Source organism: Typopeltis vanoorti, chromosome 23 (assembly GCF_054136105.1).
Source record: "Typopeltis vanoorti isolate ZY-2024b chromosome 23, IOZ_Tvanoo_1.0, whole genome shotgun sequence".
Lineage (NCBI taxonomy): Eukaryota > Metazoa > Arthropoda > Arachnida > Uropygi > Thelyphonidae > Typopeltis > Typopeltis vanoorti.
The window spans coordinates 1,735,361-1,755,393 of NC_143571.1; the positions used below are offsets into that span (position 1 = coordinate 1,735,361).

At 33.5% G+C, this 20,033-nt stretch overlaps 1 protein-coding gene across 1 annotated transcript in view; it reads right to left on the reverse strand.

Annotated features, from left to right (window-relative positions):
- Positions 1 to 2,535: 2,535 nt before the first annotated feature.
- The window catches only part of LOC150093570 (uncharacterized), a 103,295-nt gene continuing 85,797 nt past the window's right edge, over positions 2,536 to 20,033 (reverse strand). Inside the window, exons 34-40 of the mRNA XM_090413202.1 lie at positions 19,085 to 19,248; positions 17,796 to 17,874; positions 14,662 to 14,710; positions 13,212 to 13,288; positions 11,790 to 11,892; positions 6,716 to 6,790; positions 2,536 to 2,675 (exon numbers count right to left, since the gene is read on the reverse strand). Coding sequence (XP_090269328.1) covers positions 2,623 to 2,675; positions 6,716 to 6,790; positions 11,790 to 11,892; positions 13,212 to 13,288; positions 14,662 to 14,710; positions 17,796 to 17,874; positions 19,085 to 19,248 — 600 coding nt within the window. The 3' untranslated portion in view covers positions 2,536 to 2,622. The remainder of the gene's footprint in view (positions 2,676 to 6,715; positions 6,791 to 11,789; positions 11,893 to 13,211; positions 13,289 to 14,661; positions 14,711 to 17,795; positions 17,875 to 19,084; positions 19,249 to 20,033) is intronic.

Here is a 20,033-nt window from a genome sequence, read left to right on the forward strand (position 1 = left end):
TCAATTCCAATCATGTAAAAATAAATGCGCAGCAAACTTCATTTTACTTGTTGTATTTCGCAAGTTAAAATTTACATATTTAGGTTTTGAGACATTCAGAACGAGTTTGTTCAACTGTAAACTTTTAAAAGATCAACATTCACCATGGTTTGCATTTGTTCGGCTGTGCTCGCAGAAAATATCAGGAACATATCATCTGCAAAAGCGTTTATTTTACTGTTTAGTTTAAGATTGCGAAAGTCATTGATATAAATATTAAATAAAATTAGCCCGAAGACAGATCCTTGTGGTACACCACAGGCTACTGTTTTGGAGCTGCTATAACTCTTGTTTATTTTTACAATTTCTGGTGTAGCATTTAAGTAATTTTGAACAATTTAAGAAAGTGCCTCATATTCCTATGACTTCTAAAATTTTAATTAAAATTTCATGTGATACACATTTTATCAATTTCATGTGATAAAATGTGATACGTTTTGCACTTTCTGTGCAAAACGTTTGCTTGAACCCAAATTGGTTCTCTAAAAATAAGTTGTTTTGCCCAAACATTTCATGCGACTAATTTTTGCACCAATTTCTAATATTTTAGAAAACACTGGTAGGAGAGAGAGAGAGAGAGATGTAATTTTCCAGTGATTTTTGACTCCCCATTTGTAAATCAGTGCAACTACCGCCTTCTTAAAATCCCATTGAAACATGCCTGTCATTAGAGAGAAGCTAAAAATGTACTTCAGGGGTTCCGCAATGTTCATTTGGCATTCCTTCACAATGCTAGTGTTGTTACCATCGTATCCTGAAGATTACGATTTGGTTGTTTTTAGGCTAGCCATAACACCTTTGATTTCGTTTTCACAAGTGTGGAAAATATATAGAGTTAACAATGCTTTTGGGAGTGTAATTCTGAGGGGTGGGTTTAGCATTTTTCAGAATGCTTTCACTGACTGTGGCAAAGTAATTATTGAATTATTCAGCTAACATTCTGTCTCTATTCTTATCGATATCTTTAACTGTGGCAAGGTTTGTTGGCGTATATCTTTGCCGATTAATTTATTGACAAACTTCCATTGTTTTCTGGAGTTTCCTTGGCAATTTAGGAACTAATTTCTGTAGTATTCGTATTACTTTCTTTTAATTTATAGTATATTAGATTTCAATGCTACTTGAAACTGTTTCCGTCGCTATCTCTTCCCAAGAGACAATGCTCAAGTTATTTTTCAATAGTCTGTAATCAGTTGTCGTGGTGCAAGGAATGTTTTCAATTATTCTGTCTCTCTGTGCTGTACGCGCAAATGCACTTTAATACTGATTGGAAAGTGATTCGCGAGAGGTTGAGGCAAAACTGCTGCTTACATTTCATTTATAAAGTTCTTCCAAAATATGATCTAGGCACGATCTACCACCATTGAATTCTCTCGTGCTGATTATTAATGTATTGTTCGAGTCCATTCAGGGCAACTAACCCAAAGCATTATTTTGGGGTTGTGATTTAAACTTCATATAGCATGTAATATACGTAAGGTTAAATCTTGTGTTTTCATTCTAATCCATAATTTTTCTCTGTCTATTTAATGAAAATCTTTCTGGTAATCGGTAAAGATTAAACGCGTCTCCAAATTTAATTTCATCTTTTTGCCATAATTTGTTTTAAGACATATTATAAAGTGGTAAACATTATATGTATATGATATTCTACGCCTAAACCGCTTTGTTCTTCTGAGAGTAGATTATTTGCAATATTTCTGTCTTTTATTCAAGATTTTACTGTAAATTTTGTAAATTGTATTTAATAAACTTATTCCTCCGTAATTTCCGTAATCATCTCTTTCTCCTTTCTTAAATATAGATATAACCTTAGCTTTTAACCAATCTGATGGAACCTCACATTTCTCCCAACAGTCGTTTAGTAACTTTGATATAAATATTCCCCACCGCACTCCTAAAGCATTGGATTTATGCGTTCTAATCCAGTGGATTTTCTATTTTATAAAAGCTTTATTGCTTTTTAGCTCTTCCAATCAAAATGGAAATTTCTCTCATCCCGTCTTTTTATAACCACGTTCTGTACATTATTTCACTTGTATTTGGGATGGATCTCTTTCTTCATTATTTACTTTTCTTAAAATATTTTGTAAGATATCTCTTGTCTTCCAAGTACATCTTATTCTATTTGATTGGTAAATCTATCCCAATAATCTTCGTGTGCTTGCTTTACTAAGACTTTGCTAAATTTCTTTTGTTTTTATATATTTCTTCTGTTTCCTCTGTTGGTTTTTAAGGAATTATCTCTGTGCTAATTGTTTTTTCTTTTATGGAATTTTTATGTTCCAAATGTTTATAGTTTTCTTTCTAAATTTTATTTTTCTTTCCAAATACTTCAGAGTACCTTATCAATTATTATCAATACCAAATACCTTATCAATTATTAGTAATTTTCTTCAAGAGAATATGTTCATTTTATGGTGAATTTGATAAATGCAGAAACGATGAAACAATTTAATGCTACGATTTTCTCTGTGGGAACATTTCAAACACCAATTGCAAATAGGAAATTCGATTTATTTAAACTAATTATTTTTACATAAGAATCAACTACTACAAAATCTCTTGATTAGCTGATCGATGTCAGTCTATCCGTCGTAATATTCCAGATTTACCGTCAAGTATTACCGTATCTCCTGAAATAAATAAAAAAAAATATTATTACATCTTATCAACAGTGAGAAAATTCACGTATAAATAACTGGGTTCCACCAAGTTAGAAAAAGAAGGAAATATCATATGCATTGCAGTAATCTAGGTATCAATATTTTTAATCATATAAAAATATCTCAACAGTATTCTCCCACACAAAAAAATCATTTTTGACCGAACCAAATCAGTGTTTAAAAACTCGAGTTTGAAATCGTATTCTATGACCCTTTGCAGTTTTTCATTTACGTAAATCCTTTAATTTGCAAATTTCCACAGATAACCATACAGCTGAAGCTTAATTTTAATAGGAATAGAAGTTTGACAACGTATGGAATGTTCTCTTCAGAAAGTAGTTTTCATTTTAATAATTGCAAGGTTTAAGATGACGGAAATAATTCACATTTAAAATAGAAAGCCTTATTTGGTGATGAAACTACCCTCAATTCCAGCTAAAAGCTACTAAAACAGGTGGTGGCTCCATCCCGAAATAAGCTTTGCTAGTTTTTAATTTAAATTGCTTTAAATTGGTGTTCAGTGGCCAGTAGTTTTAAACTGCTGGCCACTGAATCAGAAACCTTTATGCAGATATACGTAAACATCACTTACGTAGCGTATACGAAAAATACTTCATCACGCGATTCACCACGTTTTCTAGGCAAGTAATACGTCATTGTAATCGTCGCCAGTAGTCTTCATCACAATGTGAAAAACAAAGAATCTTTTGGAGTTTGATAAAGAGCTTATTCTGTGTGCCCGTTTGGCTGGTGCTGTGATTCTGAAAACAGCAACCTTGTCTGGTTTCTTAAAAGGTGAGATATTCCAGGTGTTCAATCAGAGGGAAAATTACCCGCATTGCTTGTCTAAGAGGCGTTACTCTGGTCTTAAGACAGTTTGCCAGGAACGAAGTCGCCGTCGTCTGAACTTCCTGCGTGCAGCAGTTAACCGAAGCATTTAATGAAGACTGTTTCCTACTCATATCTCACAGAACTATGCACAAGGAATTGAAGAGGTTCGGTATTGGCAGTCACGTGAATATACGTTAAATAAGAGTTTCTAATTTTATGGCGGGTATGTGTACAATAGATGGACCATGGGTTTAAAAAAAACGAAACTCAGCTGTGCATGTTATGCATAGTCTCTTTCATGGCATTTATACGTACAATAAACAAGTTAACAGTTTTACAGAGGAAGCTGCAAATCTTCAAGCATCTAAAGTCACGAATGTTTCCTTGTAATTCGAGGACATAAAGGGTTTGTTGAAAAGGGGATGTTGAATTAAATTCCAATATCAGAAGAGTAATCTTAGTGCACTACTGCAATTTTAAGTGTTAAGTTAGTAGTTTCATCTCTGGTATGATATCCGCCATCCTACGTAATGTAAGCATGAAGCCGCATTAACAAAAAAATAAAAAAAGGAAAAAAAAGTACCTTAGAAAACATAGCAACATAGTTCCTGAGTTTTCTAACGCTTGACTTACACCGGCTACTTGTTTCATCTCGTCGTGATTGGAATTGTCATAAAAGTAATTTGCGTGCGTGTGTAGTTGCCTAGTCGGAGATACTTTATTTCGTACCTTTCAATCCAATTTTTATTATTCTTTGGAAGTTGCACTAAATAGGAAAATAAATAAATAAATAAAAATTGGCGGCGTATTGCATCGCGTAATATATGGCAAAATACTTTCATTGAATTTATTCACTTATTATTTAATAATTTCACTTACTTTAATTTGTACTAATCTCAATTAATAGAATCCGCCGTATAAAAATAGAAAAATCGCAATTTCTAGATCAACGTCGCAACTGCTCATGAAAGTGTATAAAGGGATCCCTTGCTTAACGCGGTTTTGGTTAACGCGGGATTTGATTAACGCAGAGAAATTAATTGCGACAATCCCTTGATATACGCGACGAGAGTTTTGATTAACGCGCCTTTAAATTTCCCACACAAAAACATGCAAGCCTCGAGGAGTGTTTCCTGGCCGACAGAAAGAAAGTCGTAAGCAGATGACGTCATTCATCCCATTAAGCATTAAGAGTGGGTGTATTACAAGCTTTAATCGTTCTGCTGTATTTAAAAAATACAGCAGAACGATTAAAGAACATTGCGTTTAGATAACGCACTTGGTCTTCCAAATTCTCTTAATGATCTGTGTGATGTGAAAATTTTATTTTTTCTAACGACATTCTCAAAGGCAGTAGAAACAAAAACTGGAGAAAATGCGATTACCCTACAAGAATTTTCGAAAAATTTTAACATTAAACATGCAGTTGACAACATTCATGACTGGTGGGAGCAAAAGTGTCTTTTAATCTTTCCTGAGAGATATGCAATGACTTAGCATTGATCATTTCAATTTAACTGAATTTCTTGTAACAGAGCATTGTTCCAGGTTATTAATTTTTGGATGAAAATTTTAGAAAACCACATCTTTCCAGTTTTCTCCTTCTTGGACCATTAGACCAATGCATGAGAGCTGTTTTGAAAAACCTTTTCCCAGTATGCGCTAATGACTTAGGTGGTTTTCAAAATCGTGTGAACAACGTGGTTGAAGAAATCGTTGCAATTGGTGAAGACTTTGGTTTTGATAGTGTTGACACAGAAAATGTTAAAGAATTATTGGATTCAAACTCAAAAGATTTCAGTGACAATAATCTTCTTGAAATTGAATAACTTTTTTTTTGATAAAAAATTGCAATAACTAATGTAGGTACAAGCATTTATTAAACATTTACTTTGCATTCATTTTTTTATCTTTCCTAAAGGAGTACCATATAAAACGAATTATTAATATAGTAATTGATCAAGCACGAATTGTAATTTTTACAATTGATTATTAGATTTGATTAACGCGATTAATCGAGGGATTAATTAATTGCTTTAATCGAGGGACACACTTGTAGAGAAAAAATCTCACAGAATGGTCTTCGTATTTCAACTCAGCGATATCACAATTGTGCGACCATCCAGAACGATGCGTATTCCAGAAATAATTGAATTTCTGAATGCTCCCCATATTCGTGGAGCATTCAAAACTTCCCATACTTTGAATGGGAAAAGATTATAGTTTTTCCTGATTGCGTGACTTTTCATCACACATACATTGTGTCTTGATTTCTCTCTCTTTCTAATTGCTGTCATCTGCTTTTCTAGCTTGCCTTTCGCATTTTTTTCCTTTGCTTCTTTTTATTTTTTTATAGTAGCTGCAAATACTATTTTTGAAATATATCTACTGTACACAACCCAGAGTTTCAGTGTCCACCTCCTGTTAGGCTACTATACTAAAAGTAGCCCACCAGTAGCTGGAGCTTAAACCTCTTTTTTTTAAACAAAACCATTCTTCTTTCAGAGTACTCACACAGCATTCTGTGTGTGTGTGTGTGTGTGTGTGTGTGTGTGTGTGTGTGTGTGTGTGTGTGTGTGTGTGTGTGTGTGTGTGTGTGTGTGTGTGTGTGTGTGTGTGTGTGTGTGTGTGTGTGTGTGTGTGTGTGTGTCCATAATCTGCTCACATTACTAATGTACTGTAAATTCATAGCCTTTCGATTAACATAAAAATAAACAAATCATATGAACATTTATGAACTTCCAATACATAAGTGCGACCTTCCAGAAGTGTTTTAAAAGTAATGTTCACGGCTTCTGTAACTAATGGGTACGGTGTTTTGTGATGCGTAGCACTTTATAAAGTTACAGTATATTATAATACATGCATTTTTAACATGTCTCAAATTTTAGACTGTCCAAAAGTATATTATTATTATTATTTATTTTATTTATTTTTTTTTTTTTGAATATCAAACATTCTTTTCAAAACCAACATACTTTCAGAGTATTGAAATTCATAATCATTAAATAATGAAATCTATGACACTTATTTGTTTACGTTCTTTAATATAGAGAATTGAAGCAGTTTAGTTAAACATGTACAGCTATCAGAGGATTATTAACTATAAAATTCGTTAATGAATGTACATAAGATTAATGGTTAGTAATTAATTCATAATTTTAAAGTTTCAAATTTACCAGAAGTGAATGTATTTGTTGCTCCGTGCAGTCCCACAATGCAGGGTATTCCATATTCTCGTGCTACAACAGCTCCTGCAAAACAATATTATAAATCTAGTAAACTTACAGTTAGATGGTTGAAACGTACACGTTTCAGTACACAAACAACGCATCTAAAAATACTTTTTCAAGTCCTCTCCATTCTGAAAACAAGAGAAACTAATTTTAACAAAGCTGCAGGTATGAAGGAATTACACCTTCGATATCCTTCCCTTTGTTAGTCTGACACCCTGGAGGTGGCTGCATATTTTTGTTACTTATTTATAGCACAAATATGTGCTTGTGTACAATGAATGTCTTGAGTTGCATTCCACATATTCTTTTTACAAATTTTCCAACGAAGTATTACACACATTTTTTTATTTTCCATAATTATTGTAATTTTTCAGCTAATAATTAATCTTTACTATTAATTTTTATTTAAATTAGTTGCATCTTAAGATAATAACTTAGAGAAGGTTAAGTATAAATAAACAATGTAGATTGAAATGGATACATGAATAAATTCAAGATGATAATGCTGATCACTACATTACAAAGGTTCATTACAAACGTGGTACATTTTAATAAATATTCGTAATGTATCTGTCTATTTGTGTATATATATTTCTCACTGTATTGTTCTGTTAATGCCTGCTGGCATCCTCAAAGCTTGCGTTTATCTGAAGATAGCTTTGGATAGTGATGATTTTGTAGTTTTGTTTTATCGTCTATTTAACTGCATTTCTTACTAAATTCAAAACTAATACTAGATGGATTCAAAGCCAAATTATACACTCATACAGTAACCTTTTAATCTTCCTCTCTGTGTTTGAGCAATTGGACATGATGTGTTTGTGTTCATATAACATATTAAAATTTAAAATGTTTAAAAAAAAGCTGATCTTATGCAATTCAATTTATTGCCAATTAGTAAACAGTGAGAATGTAAATTTTAAGCTAAAATTTAAAAGGTAAGTTTTTATCTCATGTTATTTGATAGTTTTTTTAATATTAACCAGTATTAATAATAACAGCTTGCTAATTAGCTTACTATTTATGACTACAAAATGTTGATTTATATAAAACTTTGTAAAATTCTTAAGTTGAACATAATTCCCTCCAGTTCTATTTCTAGCGCAAGAGACCAAATGAATATTCAGTCTCTTGAGCTCGAATATTTTATTTCTTAAAGATATTACAGAAAAAAGATAGTCGTCTTGTCTAATGAAATAATCCAATGCAAAGAAAAATTCCAACATTAGCATTTATTATCTATAGATACTTTCATGGACAAGGCCCTACAGAATTGGCCACTGTTATTCCTCCGCTTTCTTCCAAAATCATTAGAACAAGAGCCACTGCTAATCATCCCCACCCTTTTCCAGTCGATCTTGAAACTTACAGAACTAACTTCACTGCCTCCTCTCTAAATTCATCTACTTCTGTTCTTCGGAACAGCCCGCTTTCTCTGCCTTCCCCAAAGGATGCAAACTTCGGCTATTCAAACAAAATGTGAACAGACTGCTCCATTCTTCATACCTCTTCTCCACTCACTGCACTGATTTTCTATACAGTTCTTGTGTCCTTTCGTGAGTGGGTTAGATTTAGATTTTTTTAAAAATCTGTTGCATGGAAGCAAAGCTTATGCAACAGCGACGTCAAAAGTGTGTACAGAATTCCCAAAAGTAAATCTCAATCGTCTGATATACTAATTTTTTTCTTCTCCCCTTCCAATTCTCAGCACCAGTTAACATTATATATTCATCATCATCATCATCATCATCAAGCGTATCAAGGATTTAGGCCTAGCATGGCCTGTTCCAGCCTTAGAAGTCATCGTTGAATCGTTTAAGAGGACGTCCTGGTTTTCTTTTTCCTAATGGCTTGTACTTTAAGGCTAGTTTTGGTAAACTTTCTGTTTCCATTCTTTGAACGTGTTCCATTCATTTATGTTTATATTTTTTAATTTTTTCTATTACTGGCTCTTGCTTTAATTCTTTCATGATTTCTTTGTTTCTTTTGTGATCAAATAGGGTATACTTTGCAGTTTTTCTCATAAACTTCATTTCTGCTGTTGTTAATCTTTGTTTGTCTTTTTTTTTATTGTCCAGATTTCGCTTCCATACATTAAGACCGGTAGGGCTAATGTATTGTATACTTTTAGTCTGGTTTGTTTTTGAACTAGGTTTGGTTTAAATATAGAGTTAATTACACCTGTTATTTTTAAATATTTTGCAATTTTTACGTTTAGATCTTTTTCGTTTTCATATGTGATCATACATCCTAGGTAGTTAAATGAATTCACCTGTTCTAAGATCTTGTTATCTATTACTATTTTAGTTCTTGCTGGATCTTGTCCTTTAAAGGCCATAGTTTTTGATTTTTCTGTTGATATTATCATACCATAATCTTTGGATATCTCATTTCGATCTAAAATAGCTTTCTGTAAGTTATTTTCAGAATTTGTAATTATTATTTGGTCGTCTGCAAAGAGGAGAGTGTTTAAGTTTACTGTAGGAGAAAGTTTAATTCTTTGATTTAAATTTTTATTCCATTTTATTATTATTTCATTTAAGTAAATACTAAAAGGAGTTGCTGAGAGGGGACATCCCTATCGCACCCCTTGGTTTATCTGTCTCGTATATGATAGCTCGTGATTTAATCTTATTTTTATTTATTATCTCTATTACTTTTTTTAAAGATAGGAATCACAATTTCTTTTTTCCATTTTATTGGGAGAATATACCAGTTGAATAAATTTAATTTAAAAATAATAAGAGTCTTTCTTTGAATCTTGTTTCTGCGTATTTATATAGTTCTGAACCTAGCTTATCTTCTCCAACTTTTAGGATATTATTTGGTATTTGTCTTTCCTTTAATATGTTAAATAATATGTTTCTTTTAACTTTGTCAAATGCTTTTTCAAAGTCAATAAATGCAATATGTGTTTCTAAATTGTATTCTCTTCTTTTCTCTATTCTTAATTTTAGGCAAAAGGCCGGACCTATACATGATCGTCCTTTTCTAAATCCATTTTGTACCTCTAGAATAAAGTTTTCGGAATATTTCATTAGTTTGCTATTTAAGATTCTGCTATATATTTTGTAACAGGAATTTAGTATACTGATACCTCTATAGTTTTTAGGGTCATCTCTATTACCTTTTTTAAAGATAGGAATCACAATTGCTTTTTTCCATTCTATTGGGGAGGATACCAGTTGAATAAATTTTATTTAAAAATAATAAGAGTCTTTTTTTGAATCTTGTTCCTGCGTATTTATATAGTTCTGAACCTAGCTTATCTTCTCCAGGTGATTTTCCGTTTCTTGTTTCTTTCAGGCTGATTTCTAATTCTTCTTTAGTTATTTCCTTTTGATTTTCGTTTGTTGTTTGCCAGTTGTCTTTTTTAAAATATTTGTCTGTCGTAATAAAATATTCTGTGTAGTAATTTAGAAATTCTTGTAATTTCAATTCAGTGTCTAATTTTATGTTTGCCTGTCTAGTGAAAATTTTGATGTCTCTTCATTTAATATAACGTAGCCTAATATTGATTTCCATCCTCTTGTTGCCCAAGTATATTTACGTATGTCTTTATGTTTATAGAAGGAATTCATTATTTTTAGGTTATTATAAACTACAAAGTCAATCAATTTTTTACCATTTCTGTTTAGAGTATGTTCTCCATGTACTCCTATATTATTATTAATTTTCGTGTTTCCAATTCTTGCATTTAAGTCTCCTGCTAAAATTATGTAATCATTTTTATTTATGTTATTATATATATATGTTTTGTAGCTGATTATAAAAATCAATATTATCCTGTTCTCTTCCTTCTTCTGGGACATATAAACCAATTATTGTTAAATATCCTCTATCTATTTTTATCCTAGCTTCTATTATTCTTTCATTCCATAATTTATAATGTTTTAACTGTTTTGAAAGGGAGTTATGAATCCAAATCATGACTCCTGCTTGTGCTCTTTGGTCTCTGTCACTCCACTGTATATCACATTAAAATTTTCGGTTCTCATAGTTCCTTTTAATTTATTTTCTGTTTCAGTGATTTCTGCTATTTTAAAATTTCTTTCATTTAATAAGCGGTCTAATTCTATTTCTTTATATGCCTCTTACATTCCAGTTTGCTATGTGTATTATATTATATTGTCGTTTTCAACATTATATATTAACTAAGTAATAACTTATAACTAATAACTTAGTTAGTTAGTTAACATTATATATTAACTAAGTTTATATTAATTGTTGTTAATATAAACTAAAAGTATCTGGATAATTGAGGACAAGCACTAAACAAATACTTATTTGTGCCCAACATTTTCCGGGCCAAATTCCACTCCCTTACCCCCCCCCCTCTCCAACACACACACACACTAATTCCGAATTTACTCCAATTTCCGTTATGGAATTCAGGAAGGGGAAGAGAAAATATGTTAAACATACACATGCAAACGGATTATTCAGGTTGCATCTATTCGGCATTTTTTTAATTAATACTGCAAAGATAATATTTATATTTCCAATAAGATGTGAAAGTGATCATCTGACATTTGTATTTAGATTTTATTCATTTTCATACGAGAAAATGTTTAACGGAAACATACGATTGCAATGTCCTGGAAGTCACACATCAAATATAGACATTTAAATAATCGGTGATTAGCCGATGCTGTGTGTGTGTGTGTGTGTGTGTGTGTGTGTGTGTGTGTGTGTGTGTGTGTGTGTGTGTGTGTGTGTGTGTGTGTGTGTGTGTGTGTGTGTGTGTGTGTGTGTGTGTGTGTGTGTGTGTGTGTGTGTGTGTGAGAGAGAGAGAGAGAGAGAGAGATCATTAAAACCAGTGTTTCACAAACTACTGTAGTTTGCGAAAGACTGGCAGTATTTCAAAGTGTTTCCATAAACCACTTGCAGTCTTCTGTGCAATTATTTTGCCCACCCTCTAAATAAAAGAATAGCCTAAATTTCGACAGAAATGCTAACTTTGATTTGATCATTCATTGCTACTCTTATTAACTAAAAAATATTCAGAAGTTATTACCGTGAGAAATGATTCCCCCTAGTTCCGTTACGACTCCGGCTAGAAGAGGAAAATATGGACTCCAGGCAATATCAGTAGAGTATGCAATCAAAATGTCTCCTTCCTGAAAAAAAATTAAATTAATAAAATTAAACTGCTGGCAATTATTCACAAAACTGACAGAGTAACAATAAGTGTAGAGTAAAATCTCTAAAGATTGCAGGGTCCATGACGACATGATAGCAGTGGGATGCCTCAGATGAATGTTATACATTAAAATACAGTAATTGGAACAGTGAGTCCATGTAACCTTATTGACCTTACTTTAATGCCAAACCCTGAAAATAAGATCATTATGATCTTATTTTCAATAAATTAAATAGAAGAATCGTCAGTCAAAGTATTAACACAATTAATTAAAGATTTATTGCCGGCCTGGCTGGCCGAGTGGTTAGCGTATTCGCTCTCCAGCCAAAAGGCTACGGGCTCGAATCCCGTCGTGGGCATGGATGTTTATGATTGTCTGTGGAAACACCAGTGGTGGTGGTGGTCGGCGGTAGACGGTGTTGGATTAGCTGCGGTCAGTTGGTGGATTGAGCTGGCGGACAGAGTTGTGGAGCAGGTGCCCTCCCTCGATGAGTCTATGGACTCCCTGGAGGTGTCAAATAATAATAATAATTAATACTAGTATAGCACTTAAGATAATCTGATGGCAACCTCTATGATGAAGGTAAACACGAACTATTAGCCATTTGCTCGGCGTTCGTTGTGAAATGCCCTTGAAAGATGTGAAATCCTCTAAAAGAATTCAAGTACACCATTTGGAACGATTAACCGCAATCCAAATTGTTTCACTCCGGTGGACTTGTCTGCTTCTCTGATTTTGTCAATCAGGTTTGAAGTTACGGATTGATGAAAATTGGAACTTTTTAAATGACATCGTGAACGGACCTAAGTTCCTTTTAGGTGATAATTGGTTCTGATACCAATGAAAGGTTTCCAACCTACTGATTACTGCATAATTGCCATGCAATTCCAAGAGCATATTCCTGAGTTACATTAAAATAAGTGGGGCGTGAATGTTTTATTTTAAGGTGCTTTTTTTTGTTTATATCACAGGTGAGTTATAAACATTATGATAAACCTCAGATTTTATGATTGTGTTACTGTTCTCAGTTAATAACTTATTTTGTTTTTAGATTTGCGGATGTAATAGTTAAAAATATTTAAACGCACATATTTTAGGATAAATAGTTGCTTTATAAATGTAATATGATGATACTTGAAGTGTGAAATAAATTTGATACACAAATGTTTAATTTCAAAACTATAAACATTGCTGTAAGTGAATAGGGTACTTAGATAAAGTGTAGTTAGTGTTCAATATAATTAACAGAATAAAACAACTATAGTAATCAAAAGTAATTATCTAGTATTAAATACCTGAATGCTTGGAGCTTCTTGTATATTCTTCACTACCCTTGCGGTACCTTTTGCTATTCCCTGAGAAACTGGGATTCCTATTAAATATGGTAATGAAAAAATTATTGCGGTGTCCTGTTAGAACATCAGAATTTCCTTTTATTGAAAAATATGCCCCCCCTTTGTTTGTTAATTTTTGCATTAAATGTATTACATGATAATGAATATTAACAAGTACGTATCTGGGATAAAATAAAAACTAAAATTGGGTACAAATCCAACAAAAAACGTCGTATATCCTTCTGAATCTTGCATATTGCTTTGAATACCCCCCCCTCCAACATTTGATACTGAATGTTTTACAGTATATTTTACTTAAAAATATACTGGTCATTTAAATTACATTTAAATGACTAATACGAAGCGCCAGTGCTGTCGCAATTGCTGAATTCTAGAATTTGTGAGAATAAAACCTTTACCTCTAATTTCATTCTTCCAGTTCTTGGGGTGTCTAGGTAATCATTCTGACCATTTTTATACCAAACGCAATCTCCATGGCTGTTCTTTATAGCTTTATTTGTATACTTACTTCATATACTGCCTATTTTTGGACAGCAAAAACTGAACAGCAGCATCAAACAAGAAAAGTGTGTGTCGATCTTGAATGAAAACGAGAACTCTTCTTACTCATTATTACTAGCGAAGATATAATAAAACACAACCAAAGAGAAAACAAAGCTGTCTTACTAATCTTTTAAATCCGTATTTCAATTATTAAGTGCGTCATTTAAAAAATGTACACAGTAAGTGCGACTGTGTGTGCGTTGTTAAATTCGAGTTTTGTAATAAATATTTCAGAGCAAAAATCATTTCAAAAGAATATCTCATAGGCCATCAAGCTAAACGTCGACAAAAATAACTTTTTGCACAGTTAAAAGAGTAACTAACAAATAAACTTCTTAATAGTTCATAATATGCCGCCCAGCTGGCCGAGTGGTTACGTATCCACTGTCCAGCCAAAAAAGCAGCGGGTTCGAATCCCGGGTGGGCATGGATGCTTGTGATTGTCTGTGAAAATACTAGTGGTGGGGGGAGGTAGATGGTGTTGGTGTAATTCCGGTTTGCTGTAGTTGATGGATCGAGTGGTAGAGACAGAGAGTTGTGGAGCAAGTGCCCTCCCTCGATGAGTCTTTGGACTCCCTGGAGGTGTCGCATAATAATAATAAAGTACAATATTACATTTTATGACGTAAAGCATTTTTGATCTTCCGCTATCAAAAGACTGTGCTCGTTTTTAGACTCTCCGACTGCTTATAACGCGATCGACATAAAGGTTCTAAGCAGAATTAATGCGCATAGTGAAATTAATGTGAAAGTATACAAGAACAAGCATTTACACGTTATTGCCATTCTAATTAATTGGAATTCCAATTAAATCTGGTAAAGGAAAAATAGGTATTTATGGGTTTACCTTTCATTTCCTTGCAGCTTCTGTTTCCGTCTAGAAGATTTGTCTGCACCTACAATAAAAACAATTGTCTAAGCAAACAAAAATATGACAAAGTGTTGTGCAACTAAAATTTTTAAGAGATATATTATTCTCTTTAAAACCTTACCAGGAAAAGTATTTCTGGATACGCTAGAGAATAAGAATATTCTCTGGGCTAATTTATTATTAAAACTGAAGGAGTAAGCATGACGATTATATTCCATGCTTTATTCGATATTCAGTTAATATCATTTAATTTATTACAATGAATTTCAGTTTGTTTGTTTGTTTGTTTTTTCACTATTTATAGATATTCAGTTTATTTACGCATTTTATGATAAATCGCATGAAACTTATTTTGAAGAATGACAAATCAAAATATATCTTGAATGCTGTTGCGCTTATATACCTTAATCTAAAGAAATTTCTAATGAATAATAGCAAAGGTTCTGTTCTCTAAAAGCTTACGCCTATATTACTCGCGAGAAAGTCGCAATATCGATCCTTGAGTTCGAAAAGCTGGGGTTAATTCAAATCCCATCTTCTGTTCTCGAGGAACCTTTATAAGGGACTTTTCAAGCGAAGGTTAGTTAGGGGATCTCAGAAGATGGCCGAAGGTTTTCACTCAAAAAAACTTCTTGAGTTTTTCATTCTGTCCAGTAAACAACGAAACAGGGAAGGAATATGTAAAAGTTTTATCTTTGCATGACACTTTCTCGAAGACCAAATCTCATCGTGTATGGTGATTACAACGGACAAAATATACTGGCCTAGCGCAATTAACAAACATAAAATACTAGCCTCGTAGCTTAATACCTCGGCCGATTCGAGCCAAACCACGTGAAATTATCTAATTAGACAATTTTCACATGCGAAAGAACTATTCATAATAAGAAATACTAAAACTGATAACAAGTAAACTGTAACTTACTATAAAAAATGAATTAGAATATTTCCAGTTTCGAAACGTTCTTTCCTTAATGACAGATGTAATCCCAGCAGAGTTAGTTAAGGTTATAGGGGATGGAGGGATAAGAGTGTTTCATAGACTGATTATGGCCTACAGACAGGAAGACGTCAGATTTCATGCCACTGCATAAGAAGGGAGATATGAAGGATTGCTAGAACTATAGCACTATTAGTTTAATGTATCATTCAAGCAATATTTTATTAAAAATCATTCTAAATAGGATTCAGGCGAAAGTTGAGGCAGAGATGCCTGAAGAAAAGCAGGTTTTAGGAAAGGAACCAGAGATCATTCCCTTTCCTTAAGCAGATCATAGAAAGGTATAAAAATAAAGTCTGTGTTTCAAAGACTAATCTAAAGCTTTTCACTGTGTTCAGCACGTTCAACTGGAAATTAATAAAAATAAGGTTTCCTAAACACACAATCAGGTTGATAGCTAAGAACCAAAGTAAGGTGTTGGATTAACTGATTGGGTTCAGGTTGGAATGGGAGATAGGCAAGGATGTTTACTATCAATGTTGAGGACATCATCTGTGTAGCGCTGGTTGAGCTTAAGACAGGAACTGGGATAGGTGATAGATTTCTCAGTAATCTGAGGTATGCTGTTGATATAGTACTCCTCTGTAATAACAGGGAAGAACTGCGACAAATTCTTAACATATTTAACGAGATCAGTAGGAACAGAGGACTCTAGTTCAATCCTAGCAAGACAAAGATTATGGTTCTCAGAGGAAATACAGACAGGGAAGCTCTTGAGAAACAAATGTACTTTAATGGAGACAAAATTGAGTAAGTCAGCACATTCGAGTACCTGGGATCATTACTAATGTGATGAACTGCTGTTCAGAAAACGTCAGAAGATTACAGATGGCTAAACACAACAGTCAGAGACTTGTCTAAACCTAGAGGGATGGGTCTATCTCCCTGGGAACAAAGTTGAGGATTTTGGATGCAGCTGTTTTTCCATTCAAAATACATCCTCATGGAGGAATTCGAACCACCGGCATGCTGTGTGGAGAACGAGTACACTACTACCGGGTAAGCAATGCTGGCAACTGTAATTGTAAGTTATGTATGTGATCCTTGGAACCTAAAACGTCTGATGGGAAGAGGATAGCTGTTTTTGAGATGTGGTTACAGAAAGTTCAACACCTTTTTGTAACAATATGCTATTCTGGTGGCTTCAACTCTCTAAAGATCAGTTGCTCCACACACACACACACACACACACACACACACACACACACACACACAACAATCCATCCTTTCATCTTATTGACGGTCTACCCCTTCCTCTTTTTCCTGGAACATTACCTTCTATTACTGTTTTGAGCAGTGGCGAAGCTACAGCTTTTACCGCCCGGGGCGCTCCCTGAGTTTGCCACCCCTCTCAATGCACACCAAAAATACTACAAAAAATCAAAACGACGTATAGGGAAATAAATTAAAACTGTTTATTTTTGAAGTAAAATTTTAATTTCAATATTCTAAAATGTTATTTTTCTTGCTTTTCTGTTAGCAAAATCGTCGATGACATTGGCGAAGTTTATTTCATAGTAACCTAGGTAATTCTTAATTAATTTTATTTAGAAAACCTTCTCTCACAACTAGCAACACTTATAGCAACTATGAGGAAAATTTGCACTGGTATTACAATATTTGGAACTGAGTCCTCGAGAATGTAGTTTAGGATTAACTGCAAAAGTTCAAAAAAGGTTCAAAGTGCCTCCCGGGGCAGACTGCCCCTCCGCACTTGTCTAGAAGTTCTCGCATACCATCATATCAATATGTCCGAAGTATTTTAACTTTCTTTCAATATCTTTAAGGAGCCTTAAAGCTTTACTGATCCTTTCTAGTACCCATCCATTTGTCCGCCTTTCAGTATATGAGTTATTAATAATCTGATATTTAATTCAAAAGCCAGATAATAAAGCCTCGGCAATGAGATCACATCATCCTACTAAAATGCAATGCTTCGTATTTTCACCTCGTGGTTAACTAGTCTCGCAGAAAACGGAAATTTTTCAAACTGAAGTTACTTATCAGAACTACTTGTGGTTTATTTTACTGGTGTTCTTTATCTAAGAGAAAAATGGTCATTTCTGCTAAAATAAATACAACAGAAAATACAACTTAAAATATAACTCACAGGTGTAGGAATGCCTGAAAATGTTTCTGGAAATATGAGGTTGTTTATTTCACCATGAACCTTGTAGCGCCTCATTGCCCTTAATCAAAAATAAAAACATAATTAGAAATATAGTTATACTGGGAGGTTATTGACAGAATGACAGAGTACTAAAGTTCCTCCCATCCCCCTTTCCTAATCCATTAAGTTGAGAAATAGCATAAAATAAAATAAAATAAAATAAAATGAAAATTTTAAAAAACAAAAAATGCTGTGTTTGCGTAAAAATTTCTGAAATTTCCCATCGGCTCAACAAAAATTAAAAAGAAAGAAAAAGTAACTCTCTAGTTAAGTTACTCTCGATGGCCATTGTACATGTGCTCATTTAGAGAATGCTGATGCTGAAGTATATAAATTTTACTGAATCGGTTGATCTTGGTTTAGTGGTTTCAAATTTATTTCACGCTTGTTGTATCAGAAAATAAATTGAAACAAAAGGTTCTAAACCTATAGGAGATAAGTATTGTGGGTGAATTAAGGATTTCTTTTTCCATTATCTGAAACCCCTGCTCCAGAGACCAAACATAGAAATCTGTCAGAAGATTTCGGGTCTATAAATAGGGCAATGGCATCATACCGAGCGATGGTACTCATCTCCCATCTAAGGACATTCACAGCAAAATCCTCATGGAGGAACTCGAACCACCGGTCTGCTGGGTGGAGAGCTAGTACACTATCTACCTGGTAAGGTAGATAGTGTACTAGCCAGTGTATGTAGATAGTGTATGAGATTAGGTCTATGTTCTTCAGCTGATTTACAACTGTAGCCTTTCCTGGCACGAACTGCTGTCTTCCAGTTTATTATATATAGAGCCTGTTGGTAGAGAGTGGATATGATAACAACCATGATTACTAGGCTGGCGTGGAAGATTCTTTCAAGTGACTGACATCTTCCATAGATATCTGTTTCATTCCTGACTCTGGCGTAAACCTCAACAGAGCTTGCATAGCAGAGTCAGTGTCGAAAGAAACGTATGAATGCAATAACATCAAAAAGTGTTTGAAAAGAGTATAATAGTAAAAAGTAAATTAAATTCTTATGAAAGAAGAGGAACATTTATAAGGGCATTTGAACTGAATAATATTGAGAACTACTGCGATTTTCTCACCAGTCCTCCGCTCCCCTTCCCCCGGTACAGACTAACTCGTGAACAGGCTGAATGTATTCCTAGAAAAAAAAGAAGTCCTCTAGTCGTTGAGGACTATTTACAAAGTGCTCTTAATTTTACAAGTAAAACTTTTCGACTTACTTGGAAACTAGCTTCGAATTTCTCACGGTTAACAATTCTCCGATTTCGTCTAACGTAAGAAAGAAAACCAGATCTGATCTGGGCAGCCGTCCTTCCAGCACCATCAGCGCTCCCAGTCGGCAGTAGCCCTGTCTTAAAACGTCCACGGCTTTTATCCAGAGAGACTATGGGAAAGATTATTTTTCTTATTCCATCGTTATTTTAAAATTAGCTTCATCGTTAGTATAAAAAATCATAAATTTCAAATAAACTATTAGAGAATGCAAATTTACAAAAGAAACAAAGTACAGATATCTTGTCAGATTACAATACTTGAAGCATTTTCCAAGATTTTCTATAGCTGCGTTGAATTAATTAAGAGGAGAAAAAGACCAAATGGCACCATGGGGACTGCTTCTGCTTTGTTGTATAAACAAAACAACTCAAAAAATATTTCTTTTAACAGCTTGTAATTTGGACTGTAAGTACAATGAATGATCACACAATATTACTTGTAAATAATCTGAGAGATTATGGGAGAAATATTCAATTCTAAAACATCGGATGCAATCAACACAACATGAAGACTACGTAAAGGAATTTTAAATCTCTAATTGCAGTAGCGCATAGAAATACCATGGACTTCACACTCACCCCCCCCACACACACACACACACATACACACACGCAGACGTATATCAAAGAATTTTCAATAAAAAAAGAGATAAAAAAAAAACTGAACTAAATATTATGTTTTCAGTCTTGGAATCATTACCGAGCCTTAGCAAGGCATATCCTTGGACATCAGGAATATTTTGTTAAAAACAATCGTCTTGGTGCTCCGATTGTCATGAAATGTTTTACTGATGTTAGTACATGGAAAACATGGAAAATGTTTTCCATATAATTTAGAATAGGTAATTTAAAATAACCTAAAATTATGATTAATTGCTTTTTTTCTGGATAATTC